Genomic DNA, 18,943 nt, shown 5'->3' with positions numbered 1-18,943 from the left:
TTTAAGTTTAACTACTTGCACATGCATGGAGTGACCCTTTAAAGATACACATGAAACACATTAGTTCAGAGCGGGGGAGCTAGGTAGCAGGGGGCCATTTCACTGCATATCTTTTTGTACCGTTTAATTGTGCAGTGCAGGTATTATGTACTCAAAAGAATATATAAAATTAGGGTTCCTGGGTGGCTCAGTGGGTTAAAGCCTCTGCCTTTGGCTCAGGTCGTGATCTCAGAGTCCTGGGATTGAGCCCCGCATCGGGCTCTCTGCTCAGCGGGGAGCCTGCTGCTTTCCTCTCTCTCTGCCTACTTGTGATCTATCAAATAAATAAATAAAATATTAAAAAAAGAATATATAAAATTAAATTTGTAGAAATAAACGTAGGGAAGACATTGTTACAGTATTGTTTATGGGTTCATACTCCAGGGGAAGACAAACACCACATTCAAGGTAGTGTTTACCTCTGGGGAGGGAGAAAGGAGAAAGGGATCTGGGAGGAGGCATAAAGTGCTTCACTTGCATCTGTAATGTTTTATTGCTTAAGCTGGTGGTGGGTGAACATAGGTATTTGGTTTGCCTTTTGGGATGCCTGAAATGTTTCCTTAAGTAAACCTGCCTTTCTCAGATTTCCACCTATAGCTTTTAATGCTCATCCTCTCGAAGATTAAGTTTTTTCCTTTATACTTTTAAGAGTGAGATTTTTTTTAAAGATTTATTAATTAGAGAGAGAGAGAGCATTTTATTTTTTTTGACAGACAGCGAGAGAGGGAATGCAAACGGGAGTGGGAGAGGAGAAGCAGGCTTCCCGCTGAGCAGGGAGCCCTATGCGATGTGATGCTCTCTTTCCGAGGACCCTGGGATCATGACCTGAGCCCAAGGAGATGCTTAATGACTGAGCCACCCAGGCTCTTTTAATTTTAGAGCGGGAATGAAATAGGTGATCAGAAAATCTTCAGTAGATAGTTCTTTGTGGCATCTCTTTCCTATTTAAAATTTTCTCTTTCAAAGTATGATCTTGTTTCACTTCAGGATTACATGTCTGATTAGAAGAGCAGTTGTTACAGTGTCCTACAGGTAGACAAAGTTCCCTTTAGAAAGCACTAATAGGGGGCGCCTGGGTGGCTCAGTGGGTTAAAGCCTCTGCCTTTGGCTCAGGTCATGATCTCGGGGTCCTGGGATCAAGCCCCGTGTCGGGCTCTCTGCTCAGTGGGGAGCCTGCTTCCTCCTCTCTCTCACTGCCTGCCTCTCTGCCTACTTGCAATCTCTGTCTGTCAAATAGATAAATAAATAAAATAATTAAAAAAAAAATAGGGGCACCTGGGTGGCTCAGTGGGTTAAAGCCTCTGCTTTCGGCTCAGGTCATGATGCCAGGGTCCTGGGATCGAGCCCCACATCGGGCTCTCTGCTCAGCAGGGAGCCTGTTTCCTCCTCTCTCTCTGCCTGCCTCTACCTACTTGTGGTCTCTGTCTATCAAATAAATAAATAAAATCTTAAAAAAAAAAAAAAGCACTAATAGGCTGTTAGTTGGAGGGTGACTAATTCACTGCTCTTGTGAGGGAGACATTGTGAATTTTGGTAGCCTTTGCTATGAGTGACCTGTAAGTGTTCCATGGCAGAAATACCTGTTTTCTCTTTTGTTCAAAAACAATCTCATAGGGGCACGTGGGTGGCTTAGTTGGTTAAGATATCATCTCTTAAATTTGGCTCAGGTCATGATCTCAGGGTCATGAGATGCCACACGTTGGGCTCCACACTGGATGTGGAGCCTGGTTAGGACTCAGTCTGTCCCTCTCTCTCTCTGCCCCTGCCCCGACTCATGCTCTCTCTTTCTCTCTCTCTCTCTCTCAAATAAATAAAATCTTAAAACAAACAAACAAACCAGTATCTTAGCACTACTGTAAAACAATAACAGTCTGAAGAGTAAAGGTTTGAGCTTTGGAAAGGGGGGTGTTTCTCTTAATGCATATTCCTGACAATGTGCACTTGTTACTGATTGATTGACTATGGAGCAGCAATTAATTTGGCTGCAACTGAGCTTAATATATGGAGAATCCTTTGCTTAGTTTTGAGAAAACAGTTCAGGGTTTGGGGTTTGATATTGGGCTTAGCTCCCCTGCCCACCCCCGCAATTTTCTATTGCATATTGATGGTGTGGTAGAGTAGGTAGGTCGTAAGACTTGACGTCAGAAGGTCTATCCCAGCTTGATCACTTAATAGCTTTACTGCCTCAAATTATATAATCTCTTAGAGCTTTATAATTACCTATATCATAGGTTTGTTGTGAGGGTCAAATGTGATCATATAAAATCCTATTTTCAAAAGTATTGTTACTGAAATTCTGATATTGAAGTTTGTTGGTAATTGGGTTCAAGGCAAAATATCTGTTGCTATAATTAAGGAAAAGAACAGATTATCATATGATAGCTTTAAATTGCGAAGATTTTCCTGGGAAGAAAGAGGGAGAAAGATGATATCCAGAGGGCTATTGCCTACTCTGAAAGAGAAAATATTTGAGCCATCGGTGTTGGGACATTATTTGAAAACCTTGAAGGGAAGAGTCTGTATCCAAGTAAGACTGGTTAAAAATGTTTAATAGGTTTCTTTACTAGGCAGTCCAGAGCCATTATTGTGTTAATATGTGTAGTGGGTTTCCAAAAGGGAGAGCATACATCCTTTCCCAGACTTCCTTGCTGACAAAATCTTTTTCTGTGTGGAGGCTTCAGTCCTAGTATTCTGTAGAGCATAATTCTTTTTTTTTGTTTGTTTGTTTTTAAGATTTTATATTTATTTATTTATTTGTTTATTAATTTAAAAAATTTTTATAAACATATAATGTATTATTAGCCCCAGGGGTACAGGTCTGTGAATCGCCAGGTTTACACACTTCACACCACTCACTGTAGCACATTATTTTTATTTATTTGACAGAGATCACAAGTAGGCAGAGAGGCAGGCAGAGAGAGAGGAGGAAGCAGGCTCTCTGCTTAGCAGAGAGCCCGATGCGGGGCTGGATTCCAGGACCTGAAATCATGACCTGAGCGGAAGGGAGAGGCTTAACCCACTGAGCCACCCAGGCGCCCCTGTAGAGCATAAATCTTAAAATTCATTGTAATAATTTTAGTTTTATGATTTTTCTAGCCCATAGACAATTTGAATTCCTGAATTAGAACATTGGAGAGAGGGCTTAAAAGTTGACTCCTGATAGGCTGTGAAGGATGAGACACAACTTCAAAATGCAGAAAACTGTGGAGCTGGAACGTAATAGCCTAGGAGCAAGAAGAAGTCCTATCCAGCTAACTCCCACAGATGTCACCGTGTGAGGGCACAGGAGAGTAACTGATGTTCATACAAGGTGAACATTTGCTTGTTTCCCAGTCATTATGTACAGCATGTTCCATTTATGAATTCTTGGGGCATTTGTAGTGCAGATTAGAAAACCAGTTTTCAAAAAAGATTACTTTTGTTAATTTGTTAATTTTAATGGTGAATATCATATTTTAGGAAACAAAACAAAACAAAACTATGTTTCCTGGGGCTGCATCAACAGTACCACAAACTGGGTGGCTTCAAACAACAGAAATTTATTCTCTCGAAGTTCTGAAGGCCAAAAATCTAAAATCAAGGGGTTTGTAGGGTTACACTTCCTCTGAAGGTTCATGGTGAGAGACTTCCTAGCCTCTCCAGCTTTTGGTGGCTCTTGGTGTTCCTTGGCTTGTGGTAGCAAAACTCCAGTCTCTACCTTTGCCTTCCCATGGCTTCCTGTGGGTGTATCTGTGCTCTCTTCTCTTCTTATAAAGGATGCCATTCATTAGATATAGAGCCCACTCTAAACCTAGGATGATTTCATGAACTTCAGATCCTTAACTGATTACATATCCAAATACGCTATTTCCACATAAGAGCATATTCTAAGTTCTGGTGGACATGAATTTGGGGTGCAGGGGCAGTATTCAATCCATTACATTTGTTATTTTTTATGCTTTTGGTTTTATACTCTTGGTTTCTCCCTTATAACACTTTAATTTTTTTTTTTAAAGATTTTATTTATTTATTTGACAGAGATCACAAGTAGACAGAAAGGCAGGCAGAGAGAGAGAGAGAGAGAGAGAGAGGGAGGGAAGCAGGCTCCCTGCTGAGCAGAGAGCCCGACTCGGGACTCGATCCCAGGACCCTGAGATCATGACCTGAGCCGAAGGCAGCGGCTTAACCCACTGAGCCACCCAGGCGCCCCTAACACTTTAATTTTTGAGAAACTTTTAAATTGATCTGGTAGAATGAATAAAATATATTCTTGGTACCTTGTCTTAAAACATTGAAATTGATATGAGGCAGGTTTTTAGTAGACTGAATTAATTTTCTCATATAGGAAAAAAATCATAGTAGCAATGCCAGGCACATAGTAGGTGCAGGTACTCACTATTTCTTTAATCAATGTTTGAATTTTTAGAATATTTCTTACTGGTATGGGGCTATTCAGTCTATTGTTGTTTTCAACACTGTAAGACTGTAGGGGAGCCTGGATGGCTCAGTTGGTTAAGTGTCTGACTCTTTGATTTTGGCTCAAGTCATGATCGGGGATCTGTTCCTGTTCCTCAATTATCTGTAAAGTGTTACTAATAATGTCAGTCTTCTAGGGTTAGTTAGAGTTAGAGTATCAGTAGGTTTGGGCATAAAGTGGGTATGTCATGAATATTAACTACACAGTTGTGTATCTTAATTATGTTACGTGTTATATATCAACTAGATTTATATTTTTAAAAAATCTGATAAAATCAAATCTGATTAGCCTGTTTTTTAGCTCTGTGCTCTTATATGGCTGAATAAGCATTCCTGTAGTTTTTAGGTAGTAGGTGAAATAACATCAAGGCTTGGTGCCAAGTGTGTATGTTTAGCAATATTATGTTGAAAATTAACCAAAGTTAGGAAAGGGTTGATTTTAGGAAGCTAGAAATCTCAGGATTGATGTGATGGGAGGCGGAGGATGGGTAGGTTGGTGGAACTGAAGCTTATGGGAATGGGGGCTAGATGCATAGAAATTTTAGCTATTAATTATTTAGCACTTATTATGGGGTTAGATAAAGGGATGCTACTGAATCTAGGAGGATGAGGACAACAAAGCAAGGAACTGAGGTTATTGGCCAGATAGAGATTAAAGCAGAAAATTTAGGGCTGATTAAATAGGGATGGGGCAGGTTTGGGAGCAATGGAAAATAAATTGCTCTAAACAGTGATAGCCACCATTTATTTATCAAGCATTTACTGTGTCAGATACCATGGAAAGTGCTTTACAAACCCTACTTCATGCATTCCTTACAGTCACTTTTATTTTTTTTTTTTAAGATTTTATTTATTTATTTGATAGAGATCACAAGTAGGCAGAATGGCAGGCAGAGAGAGAGATGGGGAAGCAGGCTCCCCCCTAAAGCAGAGAGCCTGATGTGGGGCTCGATCCCAGGACCCTGGGATCATGACCTGAGCCGAAGGTAGAGGCTTTAACCCACTGTGCCACCCAGGCGCCCCTACAGTCACTTTTATATGGAGTATGTGGTATTCTTATTTTTACAGACAAGTGAATAGAAGGCTGATGTAATTTAACTTGCCCAGGTCAAACATGAAATAAATACCCTTCATACTGGAAAGAACCCAGGCAGGTCTGTGTAGCTACAAAGTCTATGTTTTGTACATAGATTGCCTTCTCATGTAGGAGAATGGGGTGTTTAGCCCTATTTCTGAAAAAGTTGAATCAAACACCTATCATTTTTTTTTCCTTCCCTTTGGGATTTATTAATTGTAAAGAATATAAAACAGTAAGTAAAATTTGAAAAAAATCACTGTAGGATAACTTTTCATTTTAGCACATTATCACTGTCATAAAAATGTTTAATATAGCTAGAAAGTATAGATTGTATATATAATTTTTGTTTGCGCTTTTCATATTTATAAGAATATTTTCTATAGTCTTATGAGAGAGCCTGTTATGTTGGAATAGCAATGTATTAAACTGTTCTCTGAAATTGGTCATTTGGGTCATTTGCCATCTTTGTTCTTAAATAAGACACTATAATAAAAATAATTATGCACATTTAAAAAAAGATTTATTTACTTGAGAGAGAGAGAAAAAAGAATGAGTGGGGGGAGGGGCAGAAGGAGAAAATCTTCAAGCAGACTCCTGTGCGGAGCTGAACATGGGGCTAGATCTCAGGACCTGTGAAATCAAGACCTGAGCCAAACCAAGAATGGGACACTTAACTGACTGAGCTGCCCAGGTGCCCAATAATTATGCACATTTTAAAATTTACTTAATTCTAAGTTAAATTCTGAGTAAGGAAACTACAGATTTTTAAAATCCGTATATTAAACTATATAGTTAATTAATATATTAAAATATATATTAAATATATATTTATATGTATAAATATATATTTTAAAAAATATATATTGCTCTTAATGCTATTCTAGGATATCAGTTGCCTTTTTATTCTCCTAAAATGTTCTATTGTTATACCAGCCATGAAAAAGGAATTAGTGTACCAATTTTCCCTTAACAAAAAACCAAACTGATCACGTACTCTGCTTCTTTACTTACTTAGTAGTGTGTGTGTGTGTGTATATGTGAGACAAAGAATTTGATTTCATTACAGTGGCTGTCATGACACCTTCCCCTGCCATGCTACTGTTCAATTTTTGTTTGAATACTATTTATACAGTCATACTTTTGTGATTTCTATTGCTTCAAAAATGAAGATATGCCTCTATTTCTGATTAATTTATAATTTGATGAAATGTTCACATATTAGAAAAAAGTCCAGTTGTACCTTGGTTGTTTGGTTACTGATTTCCTTTTGTTTATTTGGCCTTCTTTTGTGGGAGTGGTCTATTATTCGCAGGTGGAATAATATTCTACTCCCTATTACTCATGAGTTGAATTTTACTTGACTCTCTGTTCTTTGTCTATCACCATCCTGCCTTCTCTTGCTAATTTCTTCCTCAATTTTGGTATGTGTTCAATGAAATTTTCTGTCACATTTCTGCAACTTAACTACTTTCTAAATGATTTTAATTGTTCTGTTGTATAATTCATCATACTCTGCTCTTATTTTGTACCTTCTGTATTTCTTTCTTTCTTTTTAATTTAAAAGATTTTATTTTTAACTCATCTCTACATCCAGTGTGGGGCTCGAACTTAAAACCCCAAGATCAAGAGTCCGGTGCTCTCCTGATTGGGCCAGCTAGGTGTTGAATAACTTCTGTATTTCTTATCACTTTGTGATAGTTAATTTTTTCTACAACATTCATGTAGCTCTTGGAGAGCATTTATTAATGTCTATTCTTTTTGCTTTAGTTTTTTGTACTTTAAAACTTTTTGTTTTTTCTTACTTTATAGTTATTTTGGTCATCTTCAGAGGCCAGGAAGGTCCCAGGGACCCAGGTTGCTTTTGGTCAGTACTGTTTTCTGGGACACCATTACTGGCATATAGTAGACGCTCAGTACATGAATTTGAGAGAATGCTTTGACTCTCCTATTCCAGTTCCTTAGTTAATGATAGAATATACATCTGGAGTTCCAAGAAGACCCAGTTGTTACTTACAGTTAATTGGGGTTGAAATTAGGTTGAGCGGGGTGGGATATGAGAGGGGACTGTGGTTGATTTGTGATGAGTTGGAGTTCATTCCCAAATGGATTTTGCTTTCATATTCTTTCCAAATCTGAGTCTGCCAGTAGTATCCAGTATTGTGGCTGTTCCCAGTCTTGTTTCAGCTATGCAGTTAATGAGAGAGGGTTTCCACTAAGCCATTGTTTGGAGATTTTGGGAGTAGTTGGACAGATTAAATTACTACTTGTTCAGGTAACAGTACACTAGGTCTAAGAAAGAAGATACTTACTGAATTGGGGCTTAACAGTCAAGTTGACTGCTGTTAATCACATCTGATTGGTATAATAGATTATAGAAAGCCTTATCAGAAATTAGAATGTGCTTCTAATTTCTACAGTCCATTTCAGTTATGATTATAGGTTTTTCTTTGTCACTGATTTCATGTATATTTTAATGAGTTTTTGATGGAAGTATGTCCAGTGCATTCTTACTCTGTCTTCTTTCAGGAAACTTCTGTAATTTCTTAGCCATGGATGGTTTTGAGATTAGATGAGCTATACAAATGGTGGTTATAAGAAAATTTAGAGGTTCCATTTACACTGTAGTAGTTTATTTTATTTATTTATTTTTAAAGATTTTTATTTATTTATGTATTTATCAGAGAAAGAGAGAGACATTGCATAAGCAGGCAGAATGGCAGGCAGAGGCAGAGAGAGAGGCAGGCTCCTTGCCGAGCAAGGAGCCGGATGCGGGACTCGATCCCAGGACTCTGGGATCATGACGTGAGCCGAAGGCAGCGGCTTAATCGACTGAGCCACCCAGGCGTCCCCACATTGTCGTAGCTTAAAAATTTTTTGATTCTGTGAGTTTTTGATTCTGAGAGTTGACTATGGTACAGTTACACATTTGCTCATTTTCTGGAAAGATTTGCATTATAGAGGGATTGTACAGGTTAAAAAATCTGGACAAAATGGAAGGTGAACTTAGGTGGTAAATCATATTTTGAAAGGGATTCAGACTTACTCTGACTTAAATACTTTTCTTTGAGTCTTAGAGTTTTTTCACCAAATGTGAAATATCTGTATAGCTTAACCATGGATTTAATATTATTAATTAAAACATTTAGGGAATGGGGCGCCTGGGTGGCTCAGTGGGTTAAGCCGCTGCCTTCGGCTCGGGTCGTGGTCTCAGGGTCCTGGGACCGAGCCCCGCATCGGGCTCTCTGCTCAGCAGGGAGCCTGCTTCCTCCTCTCTCTCTGCCTGCCTCTCTGCCTGCTTGTGATCTCTCTCTGTCAAATAAATAAATAAAAATCTTTAATAAAAAAAAAAAACATTTAGGGAAAGTAGCAAATGCTTAAAAAAAATTCAAAGTAATGAGGAATTACCCCATCCCCTGCCTCTCTGAACTGCAGGGGGCGTGTTGGGGGGCAGAAGAGCCCATCACTCATTATCTTGGTTGGCCTTTTGGGGGAAAATGTTGAATTGTTGAAAATCATTGGACCTGAAGATCTGTAGAGTTCTCTTTAGTTTCTAAAATTCTACGCTCGCTTGTTATTGTTAATTCATCAAGAGCACATAGTGAGTGAGGAGCAAGCAATGAATCTTTTGTTTTTTAGAAAGATAATTTAATCATCTTGTTGCTCCCTGCTTTAAAAACCTGCAGTGGTTCATAATCCTTGCGGGTTTTTAAAGGGTGGGCAGGCTCAGCTCCATCCCAAATCCCAGATCAAGTGGGAAAGCCTAATTAGACTGGAATAATAAAGACAAATTCTTGGTGTAAAATAATGTTTTAAACATAAGTTTAAAATACCAGTGTTGAGTTTTCTACTTGAAAATAGTAAGAAGTATTGTATTAATCTGCTAAGGGTTTCCGTAACAAAATACCGCAGATTGAATGGCTTTTAACAACAGATATTTTCTCACAGTATGGAGGCTAAAAGTTTGAGATCAAGATTTCAGTAAGGTTGGTGCCTTCTGAGGCCTCTCTTTAGCTCACAGATGGCGGCTTCCTCCCTGTGTCCTCACACGGTTTCCTGCGTGTACCCTGCTGGCTCTCCGTCTGTCCAGATTTCCTCTTAGAAGGATATCATGAGTCAGGGTGGATTAGGACCTACCAAAACTGTTTCATTTTAATAGTCTTTTCTTTAAAGGTCCTATCTCTAAATACTGTCTTATTCTGAGACCAGGGTTAGGGTATCAACATATGAATTTTGGGGGAGACACAGTTCAGTACATAACTAACATAAATAACTAAGAAGGGATTTCTTATTTATCATTATCTTTGCTTTTCAGCTGGTAATTACCAAGATTGCCAGGGAAAGCTCTCAGCTTTCTTTCTCAGTCTTACAAGCTATGTCCTAATTTAGAAGAGAACATTTTCTTCCTAAAAAGCTAACCCCCTAAGTCACTTATTTAAAAACAAAAAAAAACAGAAACAAAACTTGATACATGTATATTTCAAAAAGCCAACTAGTGCTAAGAGGTATAGTTCTAAAACAGAATTCCTTACCCTTACTCTCAACTCTTTTCTTCTAGTATTTACCTGTAGGTTGTTGTTGTTGTTTTTAAACCTCCATATTTCTAATTGACCTATGCATGCACACAAGCTATTTCTTAATTCTTATTGATGGATTTTGTTGTTGTTCACTTTCTATTGTGGTACATAAGGATTTCAATTCTCTTACACCTTTTCCTCTACACTGTCATTCTTCTAATATAATTATATCATACTTTAAAAAAATCCATATTTAGCATTTAATAATTGTGACTAAAGACTTATTTGCCAATCCAAATCTGTGACTATTTTCTTTATAATTTTTCCTGGAGTTATTAAATTACCTTGTTTTTTCCATTTGCTTAGTTTTCTTTGAACCTAAGGCTGAATGTCCCTGTTTCTTCAAATGCCTTTGTCAAAATCTTTCTCAATACAATACTTTCAAACCTGTAAGATAATTTATTAGTCTCCCCTTCCCCCAGCTGTCTTGGATCCTCTGTCACATTTCTGTCTGGATTTGTTTTCTCTAAGCCTTCTACACATCTATTACCTAGGACTTTGCCTCATTACCATATATTGGGGATTCTCTTAGTTTTTCTCCTGTACTGGGTCCCTTCTTTACTGGATATTATCTTCTTGGCTTATTTTCCTGTTTTTGGTAGAATATATGTTCTATGGTGGGTTCTTGAGAAAAGGCAAATAAAAGCTAAATTTTTGGAGACTAAATTCTATTATCACCATTGATTATCTGAGCCTAGCATTCAAATTGAAAGAAGATCACTTTTTGTTGTTGTTGTTCTTAAAAATAGAAACTGCATGTTCATGAATGGAAATTTGAAAGGTTCAAAAGGTTATGGATGGGGGAAGTGTGCTGGTAGCATCAGGGAGTCTTTGGGATGATGAAGCTGTTTGTATTTGATTTTAATGGTGGCTTTACCAATTTCTATATGTTAAAATCCATAGAGCTGTTCACCAAAAGAAAATAATTGGTTTTTTTTTTTTTTTTTTTTTTTTTTTTTGGATTTCGGTTTGTATGTATGATAGCTTAAGAACTAAAAAATAAGTAAGAATTTAAAAGGGCAAAAGGTATACAGCAAAAGGGAAATCTCTTTTCTTTCTCTGTTAGTTTTCCAGTTTCCCTTTCTGAAAGAACCACCGTTACCAATTTCCTATGTATTCTCCTATTTAATCACTCTTGGACATGTAAACATTTAGGGGCGAATCAGGCAGAACTGAAAGGACTTAAATTTGCTCAGTATTTTTGGAGATTACTACTCTTAGAATACATCTAAAATGTTATTAATCAAGTCTGGCACTAATTTGTTAAAATTATTTTTCCTACAGTTGGCAAACATGAATTGACTGGGCATAAAGTTGCTGTGAAGATACTGAATCGACAGAAGATTCGAAGCCTTGATGTGGTAGGAAAAATCCGCAGAGAAATTCAGAACCTCAAGCTTTTCAGGCATCCTCATATAATTAAACTGTAAGATCTGATTATATTAAATATAGTCATATCATTTTAAAATCATTTTTGTTAACCTATTTAATCTGACAAGAGAGAAAGATGACTGACATTTCTTGAATCATCTCTCAAGGTTTTAAAATTTTTGCCTGTTCATGTATTTATCTAACCCCATTCATGGTCACTTAAACCTATGTCCATGTTTTGCCCTTGTGCTTATCAGCTGTTAACTTTCTCGTTCTTTCATATCTTCTGAACATGCTGTCTGATCGAAAACTTTCTCTACCCCTCTTGCTGTAGAAGCAACAGTGATTTGCTAGTAGAAAAGGTTAACCTCCACATCTCACATCATGTCATTTAGCCTCACCAGAGACAAGAGAAAGGGAGTTGAAAGGGTTTTCCCCCAGGCTGCTTATTTCTGATAGAGCAAATAACAAATGATAGAATTTCAGGAATCTAGTATACAGAGGGGGCAGTAGTAGTATTATGGTGGTTTTCCAGTTGCCAATTGTAGGTCTGTATAGAACTTATTTATTGCTCCGTTTTCTTACGCGGGCTGTCACTTACAATGCTAAGGCTTTTATACTGACCTGGCTGGCTCCAAATTTGTTTCACTCTCACCTCTTCTTATTTGCTGAGGTACCATGGTTTTAAGGTGCATATGGGTGCTGATGACCCCTTAGTACACATCTCCTGCTTTCGTACCTCTTCCCTGAATCCCAGTTTCATACACCCACTGCCAACTCCACATCTCCATTTGGATGCCAGAACTGAACTTCCTGTTACCCTCCCCCAAACCTGCTCTTACACACAGTTTTCACCCTCTGAGTTAATATCCACTTCCTCAGGGCAGAAACATAGGACCCATCCTTAACTTTGTTGTTTCTCTCACCTCCTACCATCCATTCCATCTCTTTCTTCAAAATAGATCTAGGAACTCAGTGTTTCTCAGTTCCTTCATTGTCATCAACCTCGTCTGAGCCACCATCATCTCTCTCATGGACTCCTGCAGTAGCCTCTTGCTTCCCCTATACCATCCACAGTCAGTTCTTCACGTTGCTGCCATAAAGTTACCCTTTTAATAGATCAGACCACATGACTATTTGCTTAAAAACTTCAATAGCTTTGCATTTCCCTTAGAGTAGAAGCCAAAGCTTCATTCTGGCTTGTAAGGTTCTCTTTCCTCTGATCTCCAATTACCTCTTTGACTCTACATCCTGTTTGTCTCTGCCAGCTCACTCTGCTCTAGCCCTCTTTCCATTTCTCAAACATGCCAGGCAGGCTTCTCCCTCAGGACCTTTGCACTTGCTGTTCTCTTTGCCTGGTTCACCTTCTTCCAGATCATGGTGTGGTTTGCTCCCTTCTGTCAGGTTCTGGTCAAATGTTACTTTATCAGAGAGTCCTCCCTTAAACCCCCTGTATGAGCAATTCCCCTTAGTTTGCTTTGTTTCTCTTCATAGCATGTTCCACCACCTGAGATACTGCTTATTCATATAGTGTCTGTTTCCTGGCTCCTGGAACATGAACTCCATGAAGGGAGAGAATTTGTTTTGTTCCTGCATTTTTCCCAGCTTCTAGCACAGTGCCTGCTGTATTATAGGCGCTTAGTAAACATTTACTGAATGGATGAATATACATGTTTTAATATTGGTAGGTAATGTTTTCTCTCACCAGGTACCAGGTCATCAGTACACCATCTGATATTTTCATGGTGATGGAATATGTCTCAGGAGGAGAGCTATTTGATTATATCTGTAAAAATGGAAGGGTAAGCAGTTCTGATTTAATCCTGTATATATTTTGTAACTCCCCTTATTCCTTCCTAGCTTCAAGATGTCAGAAAGCAATTTTGTTAAGAGGTCTACTTAATAACCAGTTCCCTTAGTCATATATTTGTCTAGAATCATAGACTATTTAGAGTTAGGAAAGACCTTAAAGATTACTTCCGTAGCCTGCTTACACAGACGTGAAAGCCAGGATACACAGTTTATGTTTTTAACTGAAGATCACTTGATTTATTAAAGACAGAATTGGATTGAGACCCCAGAACTCATAGTCTTCCAACTTATGCTTTGGGGTATAGAAATACTTGTAACATATATCTTGAAGTATATATTTAATCCTTACAAAATATATTAATACTTAAAGATCTAGGCCTTGGTAGTCAACCCTAGCCACACTTAAATTGCATTCGTTTTTTGGTTTCAGAAATCTGATGTACCTGGAGTAGTAAGAACAGGCTCCATGAAGGAGGTAGGAATTAGACTTAAAGAATTTAGAGTTGGAAGGAACTTTAAAAGGCATTTGGAGCAGTATCTTAAGTTACAGACCCAAAAAATGAACACTGCCACCACCCCCTTCACCACCCTCTCCCCACCCCCCGCCCATGTATTTTCTCATACCCAGGTTATGTGGTATGCTAAAACCTCTTTCTAGGAGACCTATATCTAGCAATAAGAAGCCATTTTTTCCCCTCTCAAGCTAAAGTTCTTTATATCATTCATTTGTTCAGTATAGCATATCTGTTTACTTTTATCAAAACCAAGCTCATTAAATAACCAAGTTAATTTTGATTTTACCATTTTTTGGCATGATTCATTTCAGTTTTCAGGTATTCCACTTTGTTCCCTAACCCTCCCTCCCCGCCAACCATGTATGCGGCACAAGTTGAATTGGTATCTTGTTTTCTTATCTTTTCCATTTGTCATTTCTTGATCATTTTGCTTTACATCATGGGAATTTTCTTCAGTTTTTACTTGTTGCATATTAACAGTTCGGCTGTCATATTTTCTATTTCAAAGCTCTTTCTTGTTTTCTGACTTTTTTTTTAAATAACCAGTTCTCCATAGATACAATAATCTTATCTGAGGATGACAATTAGGTTTTTGTTTTAAGTTTTTAATTTTAATTCCAGTATAATTAACATACACTGTTATATTAGTTTTAGATATACATACAATGATTCACCAATTCTGAACATTATTCCGTGCTCATCATGATAAGTATGCTCTTAATCCCCATCACCATTTCACCTGTCCCCCCCTTACCCCCACTCATCTCTCTCCTCTGGTAACCATAAGTTTGTTCTCTATAGTTAAGAGTCAACAATTGTTGTGTGTGTGATTAAGTCTTCATCTATTTCCTGCATTGTTACTGTACCTTCTGTGCTCCATTTTACTGGCTTTGGTGTTTTGTACGTGGCCCTTCCTCAGATGTCTGGTGATTCTTGGTTGTCCACTTATATTTGAGTGAGGTGCTAAATGCCAAGCTTACTGATTGGTGGGCCTTCCCATTGGTTGAACGGGTAGGGATCTGTCCATTTTATTAGGGTATACCAAATGTCCATGATTTCAGATATTTTCCTTAGATCAGAAAGTTGCTCCAGAAGAAACCTTCCAATTTCCTTGAGGGTATTAACTTAGTTCTCAGTATTCTGAGAGTGAATTGAGAAGAGATCTGCAAGTCTCAGTAGTTAGTGTTTGAGTTCCACTCAATCCCCATGTTTTCCTTCTGGTGCTTCATCCCTGCCTTGGTGTCCTTGAGAACAGAGCTGGTTCAGCCTTTCTAAAGAGTAAATCATGGGTCTCATTCACTGGTTGGGGTGAGTTTAAAACTTCTTTTTTAACCCACTGTCCTGTTTTCAGTTCTCCTCTCCTTCCTCCCTTCCCAAATTCCTAAGGCTTCTAAGCTTTTCCAGGGTTGTGTGTGCAGGCTAGTTTACTATTGGTTTCCACCCCTGTGGGCTTAGGTTTCAGCTCTCTCTGGTGAAGTCTGTATCACTGTTCATCTATTCTACAGTTTAGTAATTCCTCTTTTTAAAAAAAAATACATTATTTAGATTCAGTTTAGTTAACATATAGTGTATTAATTAGTTTCAGGGGTAGAATTTAGTGATTCATCAGTTGCATATAACACCCAGTGCTCATGACATCAAGTGCCCTCCTTAATGCTCATTGACTCCTCTTGATTACAGTTGTCATTTCTCTTGCTCTTTTTGTCTTTGCGAAGACACTTTTTTTGTCTTTGTTAAAACACTTTTGCTAAGACAAAGTGTTTCAAAGTGTGGAGACAGAAGGTTCAATCTGCCGTGTTTGACTGGAAATATGCTTTAACTTTTCTAATACTCTTCTGTAGACTTCTGTTCCTTCATCTTCTGTATTGTATTTATTGTCAATATAGTATAATTTTAATTTTTGTAGCCTGTTTGGTTTACCTATTATATTTTATTTAATCAGTTTTCTTTCACATCTAGAACACATTCTTATGTTCATTTAGTATATTTGACATAAAGTTGTATTAAAAAAGCGAACCTACATTTCTTCTAGAAATAAATGAGATTGCTAACACATTGTTATTTTCTCTAGAGGAAGGGTACCTCATACTACTTCAGTAGTTTTAATTTTGCTTTCAAAAGAAATTACTAGTTTATCTTTTCTCCTAGATTGTCCATGCCTTGTGAAGTATAGAAGTCTGGTTTTAGAATGCTAATTTGTGGCCTCTGTTAGAGAATTGCATATTAGAATCCTTTGTCTAGAGAATTAATAGGCTATTTATTAAATGTTACTTTTTGGTGCAGGCTCATCCAAGTAATGGTAATTATTTCTGGGGAAAAGAATCATAAAGTAAGAAAATATGGATAAATGGAATGAGAATTTTTTTGTATGAGCACTTTTTAAAGAATTATTTTTTAAAATGTTAGTTGCTACATAACTTTTTTCAGAAAACAGACTTAAAGATACATGCTTTTTATATTTTATAGAAGAAATTAATAAAAGTTTTTTTTTTGTTAAAACTAAAATGTCTTTTTTTGAGGACATAAAATTTGATTGCTCACTAATTCATTAAAAATCTTGAATGTTACTTCCTCATATAGTCTAAAATATTATCATCCATTCCAGCATAATTCTTTGTGCCCTTATTCTGCCTTTTCTTTAAAACACTCCTTGATGTTATATTTATTTCTTTATTGTCTATTTTCATCAACTAGATTAGGGCCTTTGTTTTATTCACTGCTGTATCTCGAGTGTCTGAAACAGTGCATGGCACATTGAAGATGTTCAATAAATATTTGTTAAAGGAATGAAGGATTAAACATATCCAATTTATAGGAGACAAAATATATGTCTAGTTTCAGGTAGAAATTGAAACTATTTGACATAGTTCATGAGATACAGAGGAAAGCAAGCTATTACAGTGTAGTCGGAAGAGTGGTAATAGAAAGTTAAGTTACTGATTTGATTTCCAGGATCCTGTTAGCATTTTGTGCTGTATATATCCATCTCGTCCCCATTTCAAAAGTATCTCAGGAGGAGGTTTCATGCATTTTGACAGTCTTATAGGTTGGAGAATTGTAGGTAGAAGAATTTCTTCTGAAAAACATATCTTTAAAATGCCTCTCTACTTTTGCTAGCTGGATGAGAAGGAAAGTCGGCGCCTGTTTCAACAGATCCTTTCGGGTGTGGATTACTGTCACAGGCACATGGTGGTCCATAGAGATTTGAAGCCTGAAAATGTCCTGCTTGACGCACACATGAATGCAAAGATAGCTGATTTTGGTAAGGAGATTTTTATAGTGCCCATATTCATTATGTTTAACAAACATCAATAGCATTCTTCAGATAATTTTTACTTCTGCACAGCGGATTGAGTACCCCAAAATAGTGTATCCTTATCATTTTGTCTATGAACGTACAAAAAGGAGAAGACATAAGGAATTCTCTTCTTAGCTTTATGTTTTTAAAATTGAGTCTTGTGACAATGGGTAAATAATTTAAGTAGGCCGCCTTAGAAGCACCATTTGATTTGCGACTATTTGTGAAGAAGTTAGCAACCTTATTTCCAGTGTATTCTTTTGATCAAGTATAGAGCAAGGGAAAGAGATTGGAATGGAGCTACTCAGACTCTGAAAGCCAGAGGTAAATTATACGAACAAAATTTTAAAAAGAAGTAAAATATTTTAAATGATAGGAAAGCATAATTTCAGCTTGGAGGAATATTATTTTGATTGTCAAAAATCAATTTATTTTTCCTTTATTTTCTACGTAAGTTGCTACCGACATTATTAAATCTAAGAAAATGAATCTCTGCAACTCTCTTTTGCTTAGCTTCAATTCAAATCAGAGGAGATTGTTATAACTATTTTCCTCAGTTTGGGATATATGTATTATAATCTTTAGAGATTCATTGAGCACTGTCAGCTCTGAGCTACTGATTTGCTGCTGCTATTGTAAACTGACTGACTTATTTGACTTCCTTATTCCTCAGTTGTCATGATGACAATTATTTTTGTTTTTTTTTTTTTTAAGATTTTATTTTTAAATAATCTCTATACCTAACCTGGGGCTTTTACTCACAGTCCTGAGTGTAAGAGCTGCATGCTGGCAACTGAGCCAGCCACGTGCTCTGGTCATGATTATTTTTATCTAGTGCATTTTTGAGGAGGCAGAGGTTTCTTCTTGGAGTAAAACTGTGCGGAAGCTTTGATATTCAAAGTTAATTTTTTTAATTTTTTTTGTTTTTATTTTTTTTTAAAGAATCAGAACAGGGGTTAATAGAAACTTTGAACTTTAATTCTTCTACTCATCTGTTGTACATTTTTTCCTAGTAGTTTCTGTATTAATAAATTTAAATATGCCAAGTTTATTCTAGTAAGCAGAATAACCAGTAGCTTAAATATATGCTCATTAAATTCCAATAATGCACTAACTTTAAATACTGAAATAGATTACAAATTTTAGGGCATAATGGCAAAATATTTGGGAATAGTAAAGACAGAATTTGTTAAAACAAAGGACAAAATGATGATTTATCACTTTAACGCAAACTCAATTTTACTGTTTAATGGAGTTTTATTTTTATTTTTGTCCTTGGAAAATCTTGAATAGTTGATTTTGTGCATTTTCAGGTCTTTCAAACATGATGTCAGATGGTGAATTTTTAAGAACAAGTTGTGGCTCACCCAATTATGCTGCCCCAGAAGTAATTTCAGGAAGGTAGTATTTGACACCCTTTTTTCCACCCCAGTACATTTATAATTGTCTTTTTCTCTTAGATTTATCTATCTATAGTAAATTCTAGTGAAAGGAAAGACATGTAAGGCTTATTCTTTCCTTATCCAGAAAGTGTTATGTTTTAAGACTAAAACATAAGTGAGTAAGAATTAAGGATTCCATTTATAGAAGAGAATATTGGTTTGGAAGTCAATACTGTACATAAAGTAGTTAGATGAGAATATGTCTCACTTTTTCCCCCAGTAGAAGAAATTGAAGGTTTAAAACTAGCAGGTTTCTTTTTCTTTAAAGATTTATTTATTTTAGAGAGAGAGCGTGTGCATGTGTTCATGTGAGACTGGAGAGGGGAGAGGGTGAGAGAGAATCCTAGGCAAACTCCCTG

General features: G+C 36.9%; 1 protein-coding gene across 5 annotated transcripts in view; it reads left to right on the top strand.

Moving 5' to 3' along the window:
• Positions 1-18,943, top strand: part of PRKAA1 (protein kinase AMP-activated catalytic subunit alpha 1) — a 34,532-nt gene that overhangs the window by 4,010 nt on the left and 11,579 nt on the right. For 3 of the 5 annotated variants that reach the window (XM_047730352.1, XM_047730355.1, XM_047730354.1), the window contains 5 exons: positions 11,431-11,572; positions 13,226-13,319; positions 13,760-13,804; positions 16,962-17,106; positions 18,456-18,543. In XM_047730352.1, coding sequence (XP_047586308.1) covers positions 11,431-11,572; positions 13,226-13,319; positions 13,760-13,804; positions 16,962-17,106; positions 18,456-18,543 — 514 coding nt within the window. The remainder of the gene's footprint in view (positions 1-11,430; positions 11,573-13,225; positions 13,320-13,759; positions 13,805-16,961; positions 17,107-18,455; positions 18,544-18,943) is intronic. The other 2 variants (XM_047730353.1, XM_047730356.1) reach the window with 2 other exon arrangements.

Source organism: Lutra lutra, chromosome 5 (assembly GCF_902655055.1).
Source record: "Lutra lutra chromosome 5, mLutLut1.2, whole genome shotgun sequence".
NCBI lineage: Eukaryota > Metazoa > Chordata > Mammalia > Carnivora > Mustelidae > Lutra > Lutra lutra.
The sequence above is the reverse complement of the archived record's forward strand: the minus strand, read 5'-3'. Positions and strand labels throughout refer to the sequence as shown.